General features: G+C 52.1%; 1 protein-coding gene across 1 annotated transcript; it reads left to right on the top strand.

The window, feature by feature from the left end:
• Positions 1-206: 206 nt before the first annotated feature.
• On the top strand, positions 207-1,482 carry LOC139832720 (uncharacterized). Its single transcript, XM_071822540.1, has 2 exons — positions 207-603; positions 839-1,482. Exons 1-2 carry the CDS (start codon positions 207-209, stop codon positions 1,441-1,443), a joined length of 1,002 nt encoding a protein of 333 aa, XP_071678641.1. The 3' UTR covers positions 1,444-1,482.
• Positions 1,483-20,647: the final 19,165 nt, after the last annotated feature.

The raw sequence follows: 20,647 nt of genomic DNA, 5'->3' as shown, positions 1-20,647 counted from the left end.
CCCTCCGAGGCATGGGCCGGCTGCTTGGAGCCGGCCCGGGTTTCGCCTAGCTGACTGACTTTCTTTTTTCCTTAGGCTGTGATGGATCGGCGCACCACTTTGTATAATCGCGCCGTTACCCATTACCACAAGGCCAAGCTGGACCGGGCCGACTTGGCCCGCGAGCTGGGAGCCGCCAAGGGTGAGCTCTTGCTTCTTTCGACTAGATGTCTTATTTTCTTTTGAATCTTCGTTGGCTGACGTTTCTTTCCGGCTGCCTCGCAGTTGAAGCCGCCAAGGTCCCGCGGCTGGAGTCGGATCTCCGGGCTGCTCGCGCCCAGTGCGCCGAGAGCGAGGAGGCGGGCCGTTCTTCAGCCGCCAAGCTCAAGCTAGCTGAGCAGGAGCTGGCACGGCTGCGCCTGCTGGAGCAGAACCACCTCTCTGAGCTCAACTCCCTTAGGACGGCGGAGAAGGAGAAGGTGGACGATCTGAGCCGGCGGCTATCGGAGGTGGAGAAGCAGCGGCTTGCGCTGCAAGAGGAGGTCACCGCCAAGTCCACGGAGCTGACGGCTACCGCCAAGCGCTGGACGGATGAGATTGGCGCACTTGATCGCGGCTTGGCGGGTGAGTACACCTTAATGTTCCTTTCCCTTTGCCGGCTTTCGGCTGTCGGCTGCCGACTTTCGTTGGCAGCCGGCAGCAGAAACTTCTGATGTCTTTGCTATCTCCATCTTCGGGCTGGTGGCGGTCGGTTCTTGCCGGCTGCCGCCAGGCTTTTCCTTTTGGCTTAGGACTTCGAAAATTTGCATTTTTCAGCTTACTTCGGCTTCGATGATTTCTGACTTGCTTCGTCTTGCAGCGGCCTTCCCGGAGACGCAGGACGCGGCTTTGGCAGCCGTTGGCGTTGCGCGCGAGTCCAGGAGGCAGGAGACCGGCGAGGGCAGCTCGGAGTATTTCTCCAAGGAGGATCACATGGCGTCCATGGCTGCCCGCGTCGAGCCCATCACCAAGCTCGGCTGGGAGCTCCGGAAGGCGGTTGAAGAGCTGGCGCCGATGCTGTGGCCTGAGGAGGCGGTGCCGCAAGATATCTCCAGCCTCACCTCCCTGATGGAGCGGGCGCCGGATCGCTTCCTCGACTGGAAGGAGTCGGCCACGCGCGCTGGCGCCGACATGGCGCTGTCCTTCGTCCTCTCTTGGTACAACGAGGTGGACCTGGGGCAGCTTGAGTTCCGGCGAGCCGGCGTGGAGGACAAGCTCCCAGCCGAATACAAGGCCGCCCGTCTTGCTCGAGCCAGCACCATCGCCGACTTCGTCGACAAGGCCCTCTTCGTCGCGGACCCGAACCCTCCTCCATCCGATGAGGACTACATGGAAGATGAGGAGGCGGAAGACGAGCCCGAAGATGACCCGGCAGCCGGCTCCGCGGACGCTCCTCCGGCTGGTCCTTCTCCAGCCGCGTCTTAGTTTTACCTGTCTTTCCAGTTGTTCTTTTGCCAAGACAATTTATTAAATCCCCGGGATGCCAGGTGCGCATGTATGAATATTATCGTCCTTTAATTATGTCACACTTTAATGTGTTTGTTAATCATTTGTGTGCCGAGTTGCTTTCTTTCGACTCGTTCGCTTTTTCCCATCCGCCCCACTCTTTGGCTGTGCTCTTGCCGGTCGTACGTCCGACTTGCGATCCGTCGCCGGATCAAGAGCGGGCCGCTGGGTGAGGCTGACAGTATTTCAGTCGAACGAGCTGAATTCGGCAATCCGGCACTTTCATGAAAAGTTGCAAGTCAACTCGCTTTTACTCTTTCCCTTAGTCGTTTTTCGCGTGTCGGTTCCCTGGGCCTTGCTCCCGCCAGCCGGACAGCCGGGTTGCGGTCTGTAGCTGGATCGGAAGCCATTGTCGGAAACCGGATCACGTTACTGAGCCGACCGCGTGAGAGGGTTCAAGCCAATTGGCGAAACAGAGGTAAAGTATGCGAAAAACTTGTCGGAAACGGCGCTCTTGGCGCGTGCTTTTTCATAGCTTACAAAAGGGATACAAGGGATACATACATTCCTGCTCTCATGTGTAAAATGGGCGGAGTAAGTTGACATTCCAGGGACGTTTAGTCTCCTCGTCAGCCTTGTCCGGCTTGTTTTTCTTAGCCTCTTGGGCATCTATGAGATAGTAGGAATCATTGCCTACTGCCTTGCTCACGATGAAGGGACCCTCCCATGGGGATGATAGTTTATGCTGTCCGGCTGTCCGCTGGATCAGCCGGAGCACTAGGTCTCCTTCTCGGAATGCTAAGGGCTGGACCTTCCGGCTGTGATAGCGTCGGAGGCTTTGCTGGTAAATGGTAGATCTAGACGCGGCCAGCAGCCGGGCCTCTTCGACCAGGTCGACTCCATCTTCGCGAGCTTCTTTGGCCTCGGCTTCAGTGTAGAGCTTGATCCTTGGCGCGTCGTGCTCGATATCAGTCGGCAGGACGGCTTCGGCCCCGTATACGAGGAAAAATGGTGTGAAGCCGACTGAGCGGTTTGTCGTTGTGCGCAGGCTCCACAGCACATTGGGCAGCTCTTCAATCCAGCAGCCGGCTGCTCGCTCGAGCGGCTCCATCAGCCGGGGCCGGATGCCGGCTAGGACTAAGCCGTTAGCCTTTTCCACTTGTCCGTTGGACTCTGGGTGCGCCACAGAAGATAGGGCCATCCGGATCCCCATTTCCCCGCAATAGCGAGAGAAGATGCCTTGGGAGAAGTTGCTGCCGTTGTCAGTGATGATGCTGTGGGGGTAGCCGAACCTCACGATGATTTCCTTGAGGAATGTGACGGCTGTGGAGCCATCCAGCTTCTTGATTGGCTTGGCTTCGATCCACTTGGTGAATTTGTCAATCATCACCAAGAGGTGTGTCATGCCGCCTCGCGCCGTTCTGAATGGGCCTACCATATCCAAGCCCCATACGGCAAATGGCCATGTGACGGGGATGGTTTTCAAGGCGGAAGCCAGCTGGTGTCTTTTCTTTGCGAAGCGCTGACAGCCGTTGCACCTCTTCACCAACTCTTCTGCGTCTCTGAGCGCAGTCGGCCAGTAAAAACCGTGCCGGAAGGCTTTGGCCACTATGGCTCTGGATGAGGCGTGATGTCCGCACTCTCCTTGATGGATTTCCCGTAGGAGTTCAATCCCTTCAGCCGGCTCGACGCACCGCTGGAACACCCCACTTACGCTGCGTTTGTACAGCTGGTGGTTGATGATTGTATAGGCCTTGGCCCTTCTCTCAATCTGCCTGGCCTAGACTCTATCCTCAGGCAGCACACCGTCGGTGAGGTAGGAGAGGAATTCTTGTGCCCATGAAGGTACGCATCTTATCTCGAATACGCTAACCAACAGGGCCTCCTGCGTGGGAGCTTCCGGATCCGACTGCATGGTCGCCGGGTTCGGCTTGCTAGCCGGCGGGTTCGGCTTGCTAGCCCCCGAGTTTGGCGATGAAGCCCCCGGGTTGGACTGAGAAGTCCCCGGGTTCGGCATGGTAGCCGGCGGGTTCGGCTTGTTAGCCCCCGACTTGGGCGATGAAGCCCCCGGGTTCGGCTGAGCAGCCCCCGGGTCAGCCGGCACGAATATTGAATCCGAATCCGGTGACGGTATGATGGACGGCTTCTTGAGAACCGCCAAGGCGATGCCCGGCGGAATGGCTTGCCGGGTTGAACCAATCTTGGATAAGGCGTCAGCCGCCTCGTTGTTTGCTCGTGGCACATGGTGGAATTCGCAGCCGTCGAAGAAGCCGGATAGCTGCTGGACATGGAAGCGGTATGAGGCCATGTTGGCGTCCTTCGCGTCCCAGTCGCCAGATGCTTGCTGTATGACCAAGTCGGAGTCGCCGAAGCAAAGTATGCGACGCACGCCAATCTCCTTGGCCAGCTTCAGCCCATGAATGAGCGCTTCATATTCCGCCACATTGTTGGATGCGGCGAAGTGGATCTGCAGGACGTAGTCCAGCCGATCTCCCTTGGGAGAGGTGAGGATGATGCCGGCTCCCAAGCCGTTGCGCATCTTCGAACCGTCAAAGTGCATCTTCCAGTGTGTGGAATCCGGCACAGGCGGCAGGTACTGCATCTCGGCCCAGTCGACGAAGAAGTCCGCGAGGATCTGCAACTTGATGGCTGTGCGTGGCTCGTAGAGGATGGTGTGGGCGGCTAGCTCCAGGGCCCACTTGGCAACCCGGCCGTTGGCATCCTTGCTGCCGATGATTTCCGCCAAGGGCGCTGTGGCAACCACCTTGATGAGGTGCTCTTGGAAGTAGTGCTTGAGCTTCTTGGCCGCCATGTAGACGCCGTAGGTGACCTTCTGGTAGTGGGGGTAGTTTTGCTTTGACTGGGAGAGCACTTCGCTAAGGTAGTAGACTGGACGCTGGACCAGCTGATCCCTGCCATCTTCTTTGCGCTCCACCACCAGGACAACGCTAACCACTCGATTGGTGGCTGCGATGTACAACAGCATCGGCTCCATTGAAGCCGGCGTTGCAAGGATTGGCGCGGTTGAGAGCACGCGCTTTAATTCACGGAAAGCTTCCTCCGCCTGCGGAGACCAGACGAACTTGTCCGTCTTCTTCATCAATTGATACAGGGGCAGTGCCTTCTCCCCCAGCCGGCTGACGAAGCGGCTCAAGGAAGCCAGGCAGCCAGCGAACTTCTGGACGTCCTTGAGGCACTGCGGCAGTTCCATCTTCTCCAGGGCACTGATCTTGTCCGGGTTGGCTTCGATCCCTCGCTGAGAGACGAGGTAGCCAAGGAGCTGGCCAGACGGCACGCCGAATGTGCACTTGGCCGGGTTGAGCTTCATCCGAAATCTTCTCAGATTGGTGAAGGTTTCTCTCAGGTCATCAAGGAGGGTAGTCGTCTCCTTGGTCTTTACAACGACATCATCCACATATGCGTGAACGTTTCTGCCGATTTGATCCTGCAAGCATTTTTGCATGCACCTTTGGTAGGTGGCGCCTGCATTTTTCAAGCCGAACGGCATAGTCGTGTAGCAATAAGCCCCGTACGGGGTAATGAACGAAGTCTTTATTTGATCAGCCGGATTCAAAGGAATCTGGTGGTAGCCTGAATAGGCGTCTAGGAAAGACAACAGTTCACAGCCGGCAGTCGAGTCTATGACTTGATCTATGCGCGGCAGGGGGAAGGGATCCTTCGGGCACGCCTTGTTCAGGCTGGTGTAGTCGATACACATGCGCCAGGAGCCGTTCTTCTTCAAAACCAGGACCGGGTTCGCCAACCAGTCCGGGTGCAGCACTTCCATGATGAAGCCGGCAGCTAGGAGCCGGGCGATTTCTTCACCGATGGCCTTCCTTCGTTCTTCGGCGAAGCGCCTGAGAGGCTGCTTCACCGGCTTGGCTTCAGGCCGGACGTGGAGGTGGTGCTCAGCCAACTCCCTCGGCACACCCGGCATGTCTCTTGGAGTCCATGCGAAGATGTCCCGATTCTCACGGAGGAAGCTGGTGAGCTCGCTTTCCTATTTCTTGCTCAAGCCGGCACCGATGGTGACGTACGAGCCGGCTGCGCCGGGTCCAGCAGGATCTTCTTGGTGTTGTCGGCCGGCTGGAAGTGAGTCGTCCCAGCCGGGTTGCCTGCAGCCGGCATGTCTGTCTGCGCGGCTTTGGCGAGGGCGACGGCGTCGTGGATGAGCTGCTTCTCGGTGGCGATGACCAGCGTCTGGGCCATCTTGGAGCTCTGCGTGGCGCAGTCCATGGAGCGGCGATAGTCGCCGGCTACGGTGATGACCCCCTTGGGGCCAGGCAGCTTCATCTTCAGGTACCCATAATGGGGCACCGCCATGAACTTGGTCAGGGCCGGCCTGCCCAGGAGCGCGTGGTAGGGACTCACGAGGTCCACCACCTCGAACTCGATTCTCTCGGTGCGGAAGTGATCCGGCTTCCCGAACATCACCTCCAGCGTGATCCGGCCGATCGGCTGGCAGCAGTGGCCTGGCACGATGCCGTGGAAGACGGTGGGGGTGGGGCGCAACTCGGCCTCCTGGATGCCCAGCTTGCGGGCGGTGTCGCGGTAGAGGATGTTGATGCTGCTGCCGCCGTCGATGAGGACGCGCGAAAAACGCACGCTGCGCCGGGTTGTGCCGATGGTGGGGTCGAGGACCATGGCGTAGCTGCCCGGCTTCGGCAGGACAGCCGGTGTGTCGCGGCGATCAAAAGTGATGGCCTGCTCTGACCAGTTTAGGTACTGGGGGACCGGCGGTATGACCGCGTTGACCTCGAGGGAACGGCTCTGCTGGCTCGTCTTGTCCTCGGGCTCGGAGGTGAAGATGATGTAGGTAGCATCTTCGGCCAGATATCGGCCGGCATGGTGCACTTGGTTAGCCTCGTGGTGCTCGAGGTTGGCGTTCTCTGCGCCGGCTTGGCCACCCGGCCCGCCGGCTGGTGGGGGCGGGGGTGGAGGCGGGAGAGGTTCACCGCTTGTCAGCCGCTTCATGAAGTGGCAGTCGCGGGTGGTGTGGTTGGAGGGGTTCTTGCCGCTGTGGTACTTGCACGGCGAGTCGAGCATCTGCTCGAAGGTGTACTTCGGCTTCCACTGCCGGTCTTGCTTCTGTCGGCGGCTGCCGCCTGCCGCGTTGTCTGCCACGGCTGCTACGTGGGCGGAGCCGTACCGGCGGTCCGGCTGGTCACTGTGACGCTTGCCGCGGTAGTTGTCCCGCCGGCTGCCATGAGAGGCGCCGTCTGCCGGCTTGTGCTCAGCCGGCTTGTGGTGGTCCCGCCTGGAGGGAGCCGGTGCTGGGTCAGCCGGCGCCTTGCCGGCTTCTTCGGCCAGCGCGTACTTGTCCGCGATGGCCATCAAGGCGGCCATCGACTTGGGGTCACTACGGCGCAGCTTGTGCCACAGCATGGTGTTTGGCCGGCAGCCTCCCATGAAGAAGCTGATGGCCTGGATCTCGTGCACGCCCTCGCAGGAGTTGCGCATCTCGCACCAGCGCGTCAGGTACGCGCGATCCGTCTCGTCCGGGCCCTGCTTGCACATCTCAAGCTGCTGAGGGCGACCCGGCCGGCGGTAGGTGCCGGTGAAGTTGCTGACGAAGGCCTCTTCGAAATCCAGCCAGCCGTTGATGCTGCCGGCTGGCAGGTTGTTGAGCCAGGTGCGGGCGGAGCCGACCAGCATCAGGGGGGAGTAGCGTACCGCCCATCGCTTGTTGCCTCGAGAGATGCCGACTGCGGTGGAGTAATCCTGCAGCCAGTCCTCCGGCTTGGCGGTGCCGTCGTACTTGGGCGTGTCGCGGGGGAGCTGGAAGCCGTCGAGTACGGGCTCGTTGGCGATGCGGGGCCCGAAGCACTTGGGGCAAGCCGGCGCCTCCTCTTCCGCGATGCGGGATTCGACCAGCCGATCGAGGCGGTCTCTGGCGTCGGTGGGCTCGATGCGGGGGCCCAGCCGGGAGCGTGCCGGCTGGCGTGTGCCGGCTGCTTCTGGAGCCGGCCGGTGCTGACGGCGGGGCTCGGAGTCTTGCTCCTGGTTCCGGCTCGGGGGAGGCCGGCTGCGGCTGCTGCCGCTCGGCTGGTGGCTCGGCCGGCCCGAACTTGCGTGCGTGGCCCGGGAGTCACGGTGCCGGCTTGGTGCTGGGGAGGCGGACTCGGCCGTGTCCCTGGCGCCTTCCCTGTCGTTGCCTGCAGCGCCACGAGCGTGAGAAGCTCTGGGGGCATTGACGTGCCTGGGGTCGGCCGCCTGCTTGTTGGCTGCGTTGAGCAGCTCAGTCACCCGCATGGTTTGGCGGCGTAACTCTTCGCCTTCAAGGCGGTTCAGCTCTTCTGCGGCGGCTTGTGCCGCGCGCATGTTCTTGTCGGGGGTGTTGTAGACGGGTAGCTCCGCGGACAGAGTCGGCGAAGGAGCGCCGTCGAGGGCGATCTCAGCGCCAAGGTCGCGGCCTCTGCGGCGGATCTGACCGGCTCGGCTGGGACCGTCGCCGCCTGGAGTGAGGCCGTGGGCGCGGTTGTACTCGCGCTGGGTGATCTCCATCTGGCGCTTAGCAGCAGCCAGTTCTTCGGTTTGCCTGAGGAGGAGCTGGCGGTGCGCCTTCAGATCTGCCTCGATGGTGGTGGGGTCGCCGCTAGGCGTGAGCGGGGTGCTCAGCTTCGCCCGGACTTCGTCCAGCCGGGACGGTGGCGGTGGCGCCTTTGGGCCCGAGCCGGAGGCGTTGGGGTCGACGTTACGCTCCAGGTTGGGGCCACGGGTGCGCGGGTTCTTGGTGGGGAGCTCCTCGCCAGCCATCATGACTTGCACGACGACGGGGCTGGCGGGTGCGCTGCTGCCGGCTCGCGGAGGAGGGCTTGCGCAGCGCAGGACCTGCCGCGGGTAGCGCGGCGGTGCGACGGTAGCGACGTAGACGTCGTGGCCGCCGAAGGAGATGACGCTGCCGCCGGCTGGGAAGGGCCGGTCAGCGAAGCAGCCAGCGTTGTCGCTGACGCAGTCGAGGGAGCCGAATCTCCAGATCAAGCCTGAAGCGACTCGCTCGCCGGTGGTGATGGTGAGGCCCGTCCGGATGAAAACACCGGCCGAGGATGCTGAGGGCCCCACGGTGGGCGCCAAATGTCGTGGTATCGTCACGGCATATGCCATAGGGTGGCTAATCGAAGTGGTTCCTGAGGGATCTCACGGCGGTATCCGGATGCGGGTATGGGCACGAGCGACACGGCGACGTACCCAGGTTCGAGGCCCTCCGATGGAGGTAAAACCTCTACTCCTGCTATGAGTGTATATGATGATCACACAATACAATGGTGCTCCTAGAGCTATGTCCGGCTGCTCCTGGGAGGCTAAGGGAGACGATGGTCTCTCTCTCAGGGCAGCTCTATGGGTGGAGTGAAGTAAGAATGATCGATCCCCTGCACGAGAGGGGGTAGTGCGGCTTATATAGGCGCCGGCACTTTACATATAAGACCCTATAGTTTACTGGCCGGCTTGGCCGGCTTCGGCTTCCGCTCCTTCCCGAGGCGGTGACGTCAGGAGCCGTTGAGGCATCGTGGCCTGTCCCATCCGGCTACCACGGTCAGCGGTATGGAGAGGAGGTGTCCCTGTCGCCGTCAGCCACTGTAGCCAGTACGGATCGTCGTAAGCCCTGGCGGCCTGTCCGGCGCGTGGCACTATTGCTCCACAGTGCCCCGCGTTTTACTGAAGATGGAGTCAGCGTGGACTTTCGGAACCTGGATCACCAACCCGGTTCCTTCCAGTGCAAGACTCGCCAGCCTCGAGTCGGTCTGAGGTACAAACCCCAGTCGGATATGGCTTGTAGAAGCCGGCCCAGCTACAGCATTGGTGGCCGTAGCCAGGCCGACTAGGACCTAGAGCCAGCCGGCTTCCGGACCAGCCGGCCACAGCGCAAGCCGGCTGCTCCTCAGCCGGCCTTTGCCGCGAGCCAGCCAGTGGCCAGCCGGCTGCTCCGCGTCCATTGCCCTATCCGGGGTCTTCCCCCCGACAGTGCTTGAAGGTGCAAATGGTATAAAACGAGCACTCATAGCCAAGTTCTTTGTGAAGTCATAAAAGAGTGAAATAAGAATGAAGGAATAGACTCCAACAAAGAGGGATATCAAAAGATATGCACCATCTCTTATGTGTATAAGTTTCTCTAAGTGGACAACATTACGGAGACGTTTATTCACAAAGAAACATGCACACACAAGATAGGTACAAGAGAGATAGAGCAAGATATCCAAAACAAGTATGCTCAAGGACTTATCTCATGTTAAGAATCTAAACCAAATATAAGAAATGAGATAACCCACTCCCAAAGAAAGCAAGGTTCTAAATAAAACAAACCCTCAACACCTTTCATGATGGCACAAATGTACCGAAAAGAAAAGGTTTGTCTTCCAAAGTTAAATTCTTGAAACAAGGGAGTGTTCTAGCAAACATAGGAGAGCTCCCCCAAAATTAGTGCACCATTTAGAATTTTGCATTTGAATAAAAAATGCACAAATGTGGGATTTGCTCAATCATGTTTGTCAAAACACCAACAAGGTTCAAGTGAAATAGGAGATCCAAAAGAAGCGAGGAAGACAAATGGGAGTCTAACCCACAAGGACACATTCTTGGCAAGAAATGAAGCAATTGAGCACAAGAGCCAAGTGTGAGGATGATCCGGAACAATACTACACAATTTATTACCAATTGTCAAAGGACAAGAGGTGTATAGGAAATATCCAAATTGTAGTTTGTGAGTATGTCCAAGATTATCTTCACAACAAGAAAGCAAATGGTAAAGTGGGATTTGTTTGAGCACACATGTCACATAGGAACAAGATAATCTATAATATCAACTCTATGTGACACAACCTCAAATGTTCACATTTTCTAGGTTTGTAAAATGCATGAGGCACAATACTCCCCCATAATGTGATAAAGAAATTTTTCGTGCAAGAGGCAAATAAGAACCAAGTGAGACAATTAATGGACATTATAGAATTGTAATTCATCATGTCGCACATTTTAGGATTGTGAAATGCACGAAGCATATCATTCCCCCAAAATGGGATAGTCCATTAATTTCTCACATGAGCCAACAACTAAGATATGAACAAGATGCAATAGGGTCAACAAAGAACAATTGTACATGATGTGCCACCCAACATATAAGAAGCAAGATAAGCAATTAGGAAGCACAACCTACACAATCACATGAAGGTACAAAACCAACACATGTAAAAGGGGAGCGAGTAACTTTCAATGTAAAGGAGTTGAGGACTCGTTACCGCAAGGAGGTGCATGGGTAAAGGATGAAAGGAATACAACTTGACTTGAGGAAGTGAGAATGATGAAGATCCCCTAAGTCTTCATGAGTTAGTCAAGCCTCCATGCCCTCCACTTGTACCTATTGATCAAGTTTTGGCTTGTTGGTCCCCAACTAAGTTGGGTCCTAAGAAGTTAGTCACAATAGGTTTGGCCACCCAAATGGTTCTTTTTGCGAAACCACTTTGAGTGCCAACATATTTGGCAAACACATCGCCAACCTTATCCTTATGTAGAGAGTAAGCACCATGGATCAAGATAGGGTTGGATGAGTTACCACTAGTGCAAAAGGAGGAGATGTGGCCCTTCTCACGGCATATGTAGCATCTTCTTCTCCTCCCCTTCTTCTCACTTGATTTCTCCACAATGGGAGCCTTGGCTTGATCCTTCTTGGGTAGCGGCCCTTCTTCAAGTTGAGGTAGACCTTGAGCTTGGCCTTGAGGTAGACCATGAGCTCCATCTTGAGGCCGCTTCCCTTGTTTCTTCTCGCCAAGTGGCTTCTTCTTCAAGGGGAACAATCTAACATGATACCCTTCAATCTTGCACTTGAAGCACACAATCTTGGCGGGGTCCTTCACATGCCCTTGGCCCTTGTTCCGCTTGTGCGAGGTGGACTTGTTCTTGTTGTTGGAGTTGAATCCAAGTCCATTCTTGTCATTGGGGAATTGCTTCCCCTCATGACCCTTTACCAAGTCCTTCTTAAAAGAAGAGACTTGGGCCTCGAGCTCTTCGATTTCCCCTACATGGTTAGTAGCAACACAAGTACTAGAGGAAGTGGAAGCTTTATTGTTAGAGAAACAAGGCAAGGTATGTAATTCACCAAAAGATATAGCAATAGCATGGGTGGGTGATTTACTAGCACTAGCACAAGGAACTGTAGAACAATGCATAGAAGGTAGTTCACCACAAGATAAGTCAATAGCATGAATGGGTGAACTAAAAGCACTAGCACATGGCAAAATAGCATTTTGAGAGGTAGTGCTAGTACTCACATGAAGCACACAAGATTTTACCTTTGTCATGATAGCCTCATGGGCTAACTTTAGCAAATTATGAGAGACTAGAAGATCATCATGGGAGCTAGAAAGCTTTCCATAGTTCTCTTCCAATTTCTCATAATTGCTTGTTAGCAAAGCAAGTTGAGCCCTTAGCTCAACATTCTCCTTCAAGATGGAGGCTTCACAAGAGATAGAGTTAGTAGCACAAGCATTATCAATCATAGCACAAGGAGAAGGCAACTTAGCAAGCTCTATTAGGTTAAGAGCTTTAAATTGCTCATGTGACTCGGTGAGTTTGATGAGCTCACTCTCAATAGCCCTAGAGCTACCTTTGAGAAGCTCAAAATCCTCAAGGAGTTTATCATGAGCAATTTCTAGCTCAACAATTTTAGTTCGACGTTCTTGTGCCACCTCTAAAGCACTATCACGAGATCCCCTTTCCATAAGTATCCTTATAGCAAAGTTCTCTTCAAGAGTTTCATTGGTGGTTTGTTGTTCTTTAAGAGCATCTTTAAGAGTTGCAATCTCAATTGCATCCTCGAGCTCATACTCTTCCTTTTTCTCAATAAGTTTTGTGCTCTTAATGGCAAAATTGAAGATTCTCATGAAGTTAGAGCGAACAAGTTTCCTCTTAGGAAGAGCATGATAAACCGACTCTCCCAAATTGTTTAAGGAAGCAACATTAAGTCCTTCCATATCATCATCCTCATCATCACTAGATAGATAGGGTTCCAAGGAAGGAGATACCTTAGAAGCCTTAGCCATAAGGCAAGTGTAGGAACCGTGCGATGATGAAGGAGATGAACTCCTTGAAGCTCCATCCAAGATCTTGTCTTGGCCCATAGTATCTTCGGTTTCCTCTACATTGTTAGTCACACAAGTACTAGAGGAAAGCAAAGTATCTTCATTATGGCAACAAGACAAGAGAAGCATATCATCATGGGATGAAGATATGCAAGGACTATCAACACTAGCGTATAAATCATTTATAGTGCTACAAGTGTTAAAGTCCAAAGATGAGACATTGCAATGGGATAGAGATGAAGAATCATCAAGAGAGGGCTCACCATCAACAATGCAATGTTCATCACCACTCACCATACCATTACCTTGTGACTTACCACACGTTGGTGAAGTGGAAGGAGCGTGATCATTGATACGTCTCCGACGTATCGATAATTTCTTATGTTCCATGCCACATTATTGATGATATCTACATGTTTTATGCATACTTTATGTCATATTTATGCATTTTCTGGAACTAACCTATTAACAAGATGCCGAAGAGCCAGTTGCTGTTTTCTGCTGTTTTTGGTTTCAGAAATCCTAGTAAGGAAATATTCTCGGAATTGGACGAAATCAACGCCCAGGGGCCTATTTTCACACGAAGCTTCCAGAAGACCGAAGAGTCAACGAAGTGGGGCCACGAGGTGGCCAGGAGGTAGGGCGGTGCGGCCCAGGTCTTGGCCGCGCCGGCCTGTCTCCTGGGCCCCTCGCGACGCCCCTTGACCTGCCCTTCCACCTACAAATAGCCTTCGTCGCGAAACCCCCAGTACCGAGAGCCACGATACGGAAAACCTTCCAGAGACGCCGCCGCCGCCAATCCCATCGAGGGGGATTCAGGAGATCGCCTCCGGCACCCTGCCGGAGAGGGGATCCATCTCCCGGAGGACTCTACACCGCCATGGTCGCCTCCGGAGTGATGAGTGAGTAGTTCACCCCTGGACTATGGGTCCATAGCAGTAGCTAGATGTTTGTCTTCTCCTCATTATGCTTCATTGTCGGATCTTGTGAGCTGCCGAACATGATCAAGATCATCTATCGTTAATGCTATATGTTGTGTTTGTTGGGATCCGATGGATAGAGAATACTATGTTATGTTGATTATCAATTTATATCTAGGTGTTTTTTATGATCTTGCATGCTCTCCGTTATTAGTAGAGGCTCTGGCCAAGTTTTTACTCTTAACTCCAAGAGGGGGTATTTATGCTCGATAGTGGGTTCATGTCTCCGTGAATCTGGGGGAGTGACAGAAACCTCTAAGGTTATGGATGTGCTGTTGCCACTAGGGATAAAACATTGATGCTATGTCCGAGGATGTAGTTATTAATTACATTACGCGCAATACTTAATGCAATTGTCTGTTGTTTTCAACTTAATACTGGAAGGGGTTCGGATGATAACCTGAAGGTGGACTTTTTAGGCATAGATGCATGCTGGATAGCGGTCTATGTACTTTGTCGTAATGCCCAATTAAATCTCACAATACTCATCATAATATGTATGTGCATGGTCATGCCCTCTCTATTTGTCAATTGCCCAACTGTAATTTGTTCACCCAACATGCTATTTATCTTATCAGAGAGACACCACTAGTGAACTGTGGACCCCGGTCCAATTCTTTACATCTGAAATACAATCTACTGCAATACTTGTTCTACTGTTTTCTGCAAACAATCATCATCCACACTATACATCTAATCCTTTGTTACAGCAAGCCGGTGAGATTGACAACCTCACTGTTTCGTTGGGGCAAAATACTTGGTTTGTGTTGTGCAGGTTCCACGTTGGCGCCGGAATCCCTGGTGTTGCGCCGCACTACATCTCGCCGCCATCAACCTTCAACGTGCTTCTTGGCTCCTACTGGTTCGATAAACCTTGGTTTCATACTGAGGGAAAACTTGCCGCTGTACGCATCACACCTTCCTCTTGGGGTTCCCAACGGACGCGTGCTGTACGCGTATCAAGCTCTTTTTCTGGCGCCGTTGCCGGGGATCTGAAGAAAAGTTACATCACAAAGATCTCTGACTCCCACGTCAACTACACGCCAGCAGCTCTTTTTCTGGCGCCGTTGCCGGGGAGATCAAGACACACTGCAAGGGGAGTCTCCACATCCCAATCTCTTTACTTTGTTTTGTCTTGCTTTATTTTATTTACTACTTTGTTTGCTGCACTAAATCAAAACACAAAAAAAATTAGTTGCTAGTTTTACTTTACTTGCTATCTTGTTTGCTATATCAAAAACACAAAAAAATTTAGTTACTTGCATTTACTTTACTTATTTCATTATGTTTCCTTTTAATTTTACCGTAAAAGACATGCCGGTAGGATGTGGGTCTATAATTGGAAGAAATAATATAGAAGAATTTTTCAATCATGTTAGTACCGTTGAAGATTTTGAAGATAGACACTTGGTAGAACTTGCTCCTACTTATGAAATTGCTGCTGCTGCTTTAGTTCACATGTTGGAAACTAAATTTGTTAATCTCAATCCTATAATCCAACACATGTTTCTTACACTCGGTGATATGGAAGAAGGGAAAAAGAAAGATTTTGTATTAGAAACCCTACTTAAAGAATTTGGGGGAATAGCAAGAGAAGCTAGAAAAGTCTTCACTAAATATAATATGCTAGGCTCTTATACCAACTTTGCCAGTACACTTGAGAAGATGGAAAAATATAGACAAAAGTACACTAATGAAGTTAATTACGAGGGGGATATTAAAACATCAATACCTTGCAAGCTCTTGGGAATGTGCGAGGCACTAGAAAAGAATTTTGATTGGATTGTTCCTGAAGATTTGTTTGATGAGAGTAGCAAACCTAAGACTAATGAAAAGGGAGCCTCTGAAACTCACATAGAAAATATAAAATGCATAGTTGAGAAAACTCCACACCCCGCTGTAGATGCACCATCTTTCGATAATACTTGATACACACTTTCTGCGCCTAGCTGAAAGGCGTTAAAGAAAAGCGCTTATGGGAGACAACCCATGTTTTTACTACAGTACTTTGTTTTTATTTTGTGTCTTGGAAGTTGTTTAATAATGTAGCAACCTCTCCTTATCTTAGTTTTGTGCATTGTTGTGCCAAGTAAAGTCGTTGATAGTAAGGTTCATACTAGATTTGGATTACTGCGCAGAAACAGATTTCTTTGCTGTCACGAATCTGGGCAAAATTCTCTGTAGGTAACTCAGAAAATTATGCCAATTTACGTGAGTGACCCTCAGATATGTACGCAACTTTCATTCAATTTGAGCATTTTCATTTGAGCAAGTCTGGTGCCTCAATAAAATTCTTCTTTACGAACTGTTCTGTTTTAACAGATTCTGCCTTTTATTTCGCATTGCCTGTTTTGATATGTTCGATTGATATTTCGATTCCGTTGACTTTCAGTAGCTTTGTGCAATGTCCAGAAGTTTTAAGAATGATTATGTAACCTCTGAATATGTATATTTTGATTGTGCACTAACCCTCTAAAGAGTTGTTTTGAGTTTGGTGTGGAGGAAGTTTTCAAGGATCAAGAGAGGGAGATGATACAACATGATCAAGGAGAGTGAAAGCTCTAAGCTTGGGGATGCCCCGGTGGTTCACCCCTGCATATATCAATAAGACTCAAGCGTCTAAGCTTGGGGATGCCCAAGGCATCCCCTTCTTCATCGACAACATTATCAGGTTCCTCCTCTGAAACTACATTTTTATTCCATCACATCTTATGTGCTTTGCTTGGAGCGTCGGTTTGTTTTTGTTTTTTGTTTTGTTTGAATAAAATGGATCCTAGCATTCTTTATGTGGGAGAGAGATACGCTCCGCTGTTGCATATGGACAAGTATGTCCTTAGGCTTTACTCATAGTATTCATGGCGAAGTTTCTTCTTCGTTAAATTGTTGTATGGTTGGAAACGGGAAATGTTGCATGTGGTAGTGTATAATAAAATACTTGTAGAACATTGAGCTTTGATAACTTGATTCTTTGCAAATGTTTTGAGGTATTTAGATGGTAAGGCTTGCTGGATAAATAAACTAAAATTAGTAGTGGATTGTTGTCTTTAAGCTTGTGCCGTACTGCAAATTCTATTTAAATAGTTGAAGGCGTAGTTGGACTTGATAGCTTTCCATGTCTGAGAGTTCATCGTAATAACTAAGTTGTGTTGAAGGTCGAGGGAGCTAGCGGGGTACTTGTGCCACCGTGAACGGCCCTCCTTGGAGTAAATTTTAATCATGCTCTTAATGATGAACCTGCTAGTTGTTTGCAATAAGCTTGTGAGTTCTTTTTGACTAATGTTAAGCTACGGTTTTTGGCACTTCCACCATCCAAATTTGCTAGCCTCTTCGGTACTGTGCATTGCCTTTTGCTCACATTGAGAATTGTGCATACTTCGCCGGTACATCCAAACCCGTGGGAGAACTTTCTCTTGTTCTCCTACACATAAGCCCATACATCTCCTCAAAACAGCCACCATACCTACCTACCACAGCATTTCCATAGCTGTTCCGAGATATATTGCCATGCAACATCCATTTTACATTACATGCCATGTTGTCATTTATTATTTATATATTGCTTTGCATGATCATATACAGCTGATGTGTGGTTTACCCATGTTACGCTAGATCATTGCACATCCTGCTACACTGGCAGAGGCATACAGTTTCATACATCATGTTTCATTCATTATGAGTTATTTATACCAAAAAGTGTGTTGTCATAATTAGGATGTTGCCCCTAAAAATGAAAAGAGCCGTGGAGGCCATCAAAAAGAAAAAAGAAAGAAAGAAAAAAAATGAAAAGAAAGAAAAAAAAAACGAAAAAAGGAAAAAAAAGAATAAAGAAAAAGGGGGTAGCATTACTATCTTTTATCCACACTTGTGCTCATGTTTTAGCACCCACATTATTCATAGTCATCATTTGTGCTCATGTTTAGCACCTACATTCATATGAGAGAGTTTTCATGTTTTACTAGTATAACTATGTGGGGAATTTACACTATAGAACTTGGGTTGTACATTCCAATGATGAGCCTCCTCAAAAGTGCTCTAGGTCTTCGTGAGCAACCAAGTTGGATGTACCCCCACTAGTTCCATTGGAAAGCTTTCATACACATATAGCTCTATGTGCATCCGTTGCATGGCAATCACTACTCCTTGCATAGCTTCGATCATAAGGCTTCCTCTTGTCTAATGGTCATTTACAGCTTTGTAAGCCTTTCTTCCATTTGGCCTTCCAAACCCCCATTAACGTTCTTTATGCCATAACATCCTGGTGCTAATACCAAATGCTTGCGCTCACCGGTTGAGTAGACTTCGAAACAGTTGATTCATGACGTTCATGTTTATGTTTACTTGACTGAATCCTTCTTATGTTGTGAAAATTTACTTGATGCTTGGAATGAAGGATAGAACTTCTATGCTGAATGCTTAATACATCTTTAATGAACTTTGTACGGTTGCATGTCTTTAAAGCAATAGTTCATGGAAACTTCTAGCTTGTCTAACTCTTGCATTATCATCTCTTATATCAAATAGATACTTGCTTTGAATGATTTGATCTCAGCTCATATGCTTTACAATAGTACGATCAAGGTTATGATGGCATGTCACTCCAGAAATTGTGTTTGTTATCGTTTACCTGCTCGGGACGAGCAGAAACTAAGCTTGGGGATGCTGATACGTCTCCGACGTATCGATAATTTCTTATGTTCCATGCCACATTATTGATGATATCTACATGTTTTATGCATACTTTATGTCATATTTATGCATTTTCTAGAACTAACCTATTAACAAGATGCTGAAGAGCCAGTTGCTGTTTTCTGCTGTTTTTGGTTTCAGAAATCCTAGTAAGGAAATATTCTCGGAATTGGACAAAATCAACGCCCAGGGGCCTATTTTCACACGAAGCTTCCAGAAGACCGAAGAGTCAACGAAGTGGGGCCACGAGGTGGCCAGGAGGTAGGGCGGCGCGGCCCAGGTCTTGGCCGCGCTGGCCTGTCTCCTCGGCCCCTCGCGACACCCCTTGACCTGCCCTTCCGCCTACAAATAGCTTTCATCGCGAAACCCCCAGTACCGAGAGCCACGATACGGAAAACCTTCCAGAGACGCCGCCGCCGCCAATCCCATCTCGGGGGATTCAGGAGATCGCCTCCGGCACCCTGCCGGAGAGGGGATCCATCTCCCGGAGGACTCTACACCGCCATGGTCGCCTCCGGAGTGATGAGTGAGTAGTTCACCCCTAGACTATGGGTCCATAGCAGTAGCTAGATGGTTGTCTTCTCCTCATTATGCTTCATTGTCGGATCTTGTGAGCTGCCGAACATGATCAAGATCATCTATCTGTAATGCTATATGTTGTGTTTGTTGGGATCCGATGGATAGAGAATACTATGTTATTGTCGTGGTATCGTCACGGCATATGCCATAGGGTGGCTAATCGAAGTGGTTCCTGAGAGATCTCACGGCGGAATCCGGATGTGGGTATGGGGACGAGCGACACGGTGACGTACCCAGGTTCGAGGCCCTCCGATGGAGGTAAAACCTCTACTCCTGCTAGAGTGTATAAGATGATCACACAATACAATGGTGCTCCTAGAGCTGTGTCCGGCTGCTCCTGGGAGGCTAAGGGAGACGATGGTCTCTCTCACAGGGCAGCGCTAAGGGTAGAATGAAGTGAGAATGATCGATCCCCCGCACGAGAGGGGGTAGTGCGGCTTATATAGGCACCGGCACTTTTACATATAAGACCCTATAGTTTACTGGCCGGCTTGGCCGGCTCCGGCTTCCGCTCCTTCCCGAGGCGGTGACGTCAGGAGTCGTTGAGGCCTCATGGCCTGTCCCATCCGGCTGCCACGGTCAGCGGTATGGAGAGGAGGTGTCCCTGTCGCCGTCAGCCACTGTAGCCAGTACGGATCGTCGTAGGCCCTGACGGCCTGTCCGGCGCGAGGCACTATTGCTCCACAGTGCCCCGCGCTTTACGGAAGGTGAAGTTAGCGTGGACTTTGGGAACCCGGATCACCAACCCGGTTCCTTCCAGTGCAAGACTCGCCAGCCTCAAGTCGGTCTGAGGTACAAACCCCCAGTCGGATATGGCTTGTAGAAGCCAGCCCAGCTACAGCATTGGCGGCCGTAGCCAGGCCGACTAGGACCTAGAGCCAGCCGGCTTCCAGACCAGCCGGCCACGGCGCCAGCCGGCTGCTCCTCAGCCGGCTTTTGCCGCGAGCCGGCCAGTGGCCAGCCGGCTGCTCCGCGTCCATTGCCCTACCCGGGGTCTTCCCCCCGACATTAGCCCCCGAAGCTGGCAAGGTCCTGCGTTTAGAAGGACCTAGGCAGGTTTTCCTGGCTTTTCGAATATACTTGACGGCACTTGGAGGGGCCGACTGAGAATTTCCATTCAGCCGGCTGCGCCTTCATCCGGCTCGTTCCTGCCGGCTGCTTCTAGCCGGGCGCTATTTACACTTGTGCAACTTTTGCTTTCTCGCAAGTTTTGGTGGTGCCTCCGCCTTGCTAAATAACTTCTGGTCCGAGTTGAACTTATTGTCCGGCTCCGGCTTGCGGCGCGCCGGAGTCTCCGCCGCCTCGGGTCCTGCACCCGACTTGACCGATCTGACGCCTGGCTCAGCGGTCGGTTCGTCTGGTCACATCAACGTCTCCTCCGGATCCGGTGCGGTAGTGGGGGACGTGGTGTGGCCGTTTTCGGTAACCGCTGTGGTCGTGGGAGGAGTTACGGCGCAGTAAATCCGGTGACGTGGCCCACGTTTGCCACTTGGAGGCCAACCGCCCGCGGCAGGAGGCTATAAATGCCGCGGGGGAGGCATCGAGGCGGCCACTTGCCCCTTTCTTCCTCCTCGCGCTCCCGCTTCGCTCCCTCTTCGCTCGAGCTCCTCGCTACTCAGGCGCTGTTTCTCCGCCGTTCCCCTGGCGAACTCCGGCGGGCAAATCTCCGCCGATCCGCCGCCGCTACTCCGTCGAGCCGGCGCCACGGGGCCCCGCGTTTCAACGGAGCGTCCTCAGCCGCCGTCGTCGCCGCCGCCATCGCAAGGCTCTTCTTCGCCCTTTCGCCTCTCGTGGTCATCTTCTTCATCTTCCTCGACAATGGCCTCCGCCAGCGGATCATGGAGGGGCTCGTACATGCGAGAGGAC

Source organism: Lolium perenne, chromosome 6, assembly GCF_019359855.2.
Source record: "Lolium perenne isolate Kyuss_39 chromosome 6, Kyuss_2.0, whole genome shotgun sequence".
In the NCBI taxonomy this organism is placed as follows: domain Eukaryota; kingdom Viridiplantae; phylum Streptophyta; class Magnoliopsida; order Poales; family Poaceae; genus Lolium; species Lolium perenne.
Note: the sequence above shows the minus strand (reverse complement) of the source record. Positions and strands in the feature narration are given on the sequence as shown.

Bases quoted from the DNA above. Each gene is read 5' to 3' on its own strand.
- LOC139832720 (XM_071822540.1), top strand. From the start codon at position 207: ATGTCTTATTTTCTTTTGAATCTTCGTTGGCTGACGTTTCTTTCCGGC. The intron at 604-838 runs GTGAGTACACCT...TTCGTCTTGCAG, and splicing joins ACTTGATCGCGGCTTGGCGG to CGGCCTTCCCGGAGACGCAG.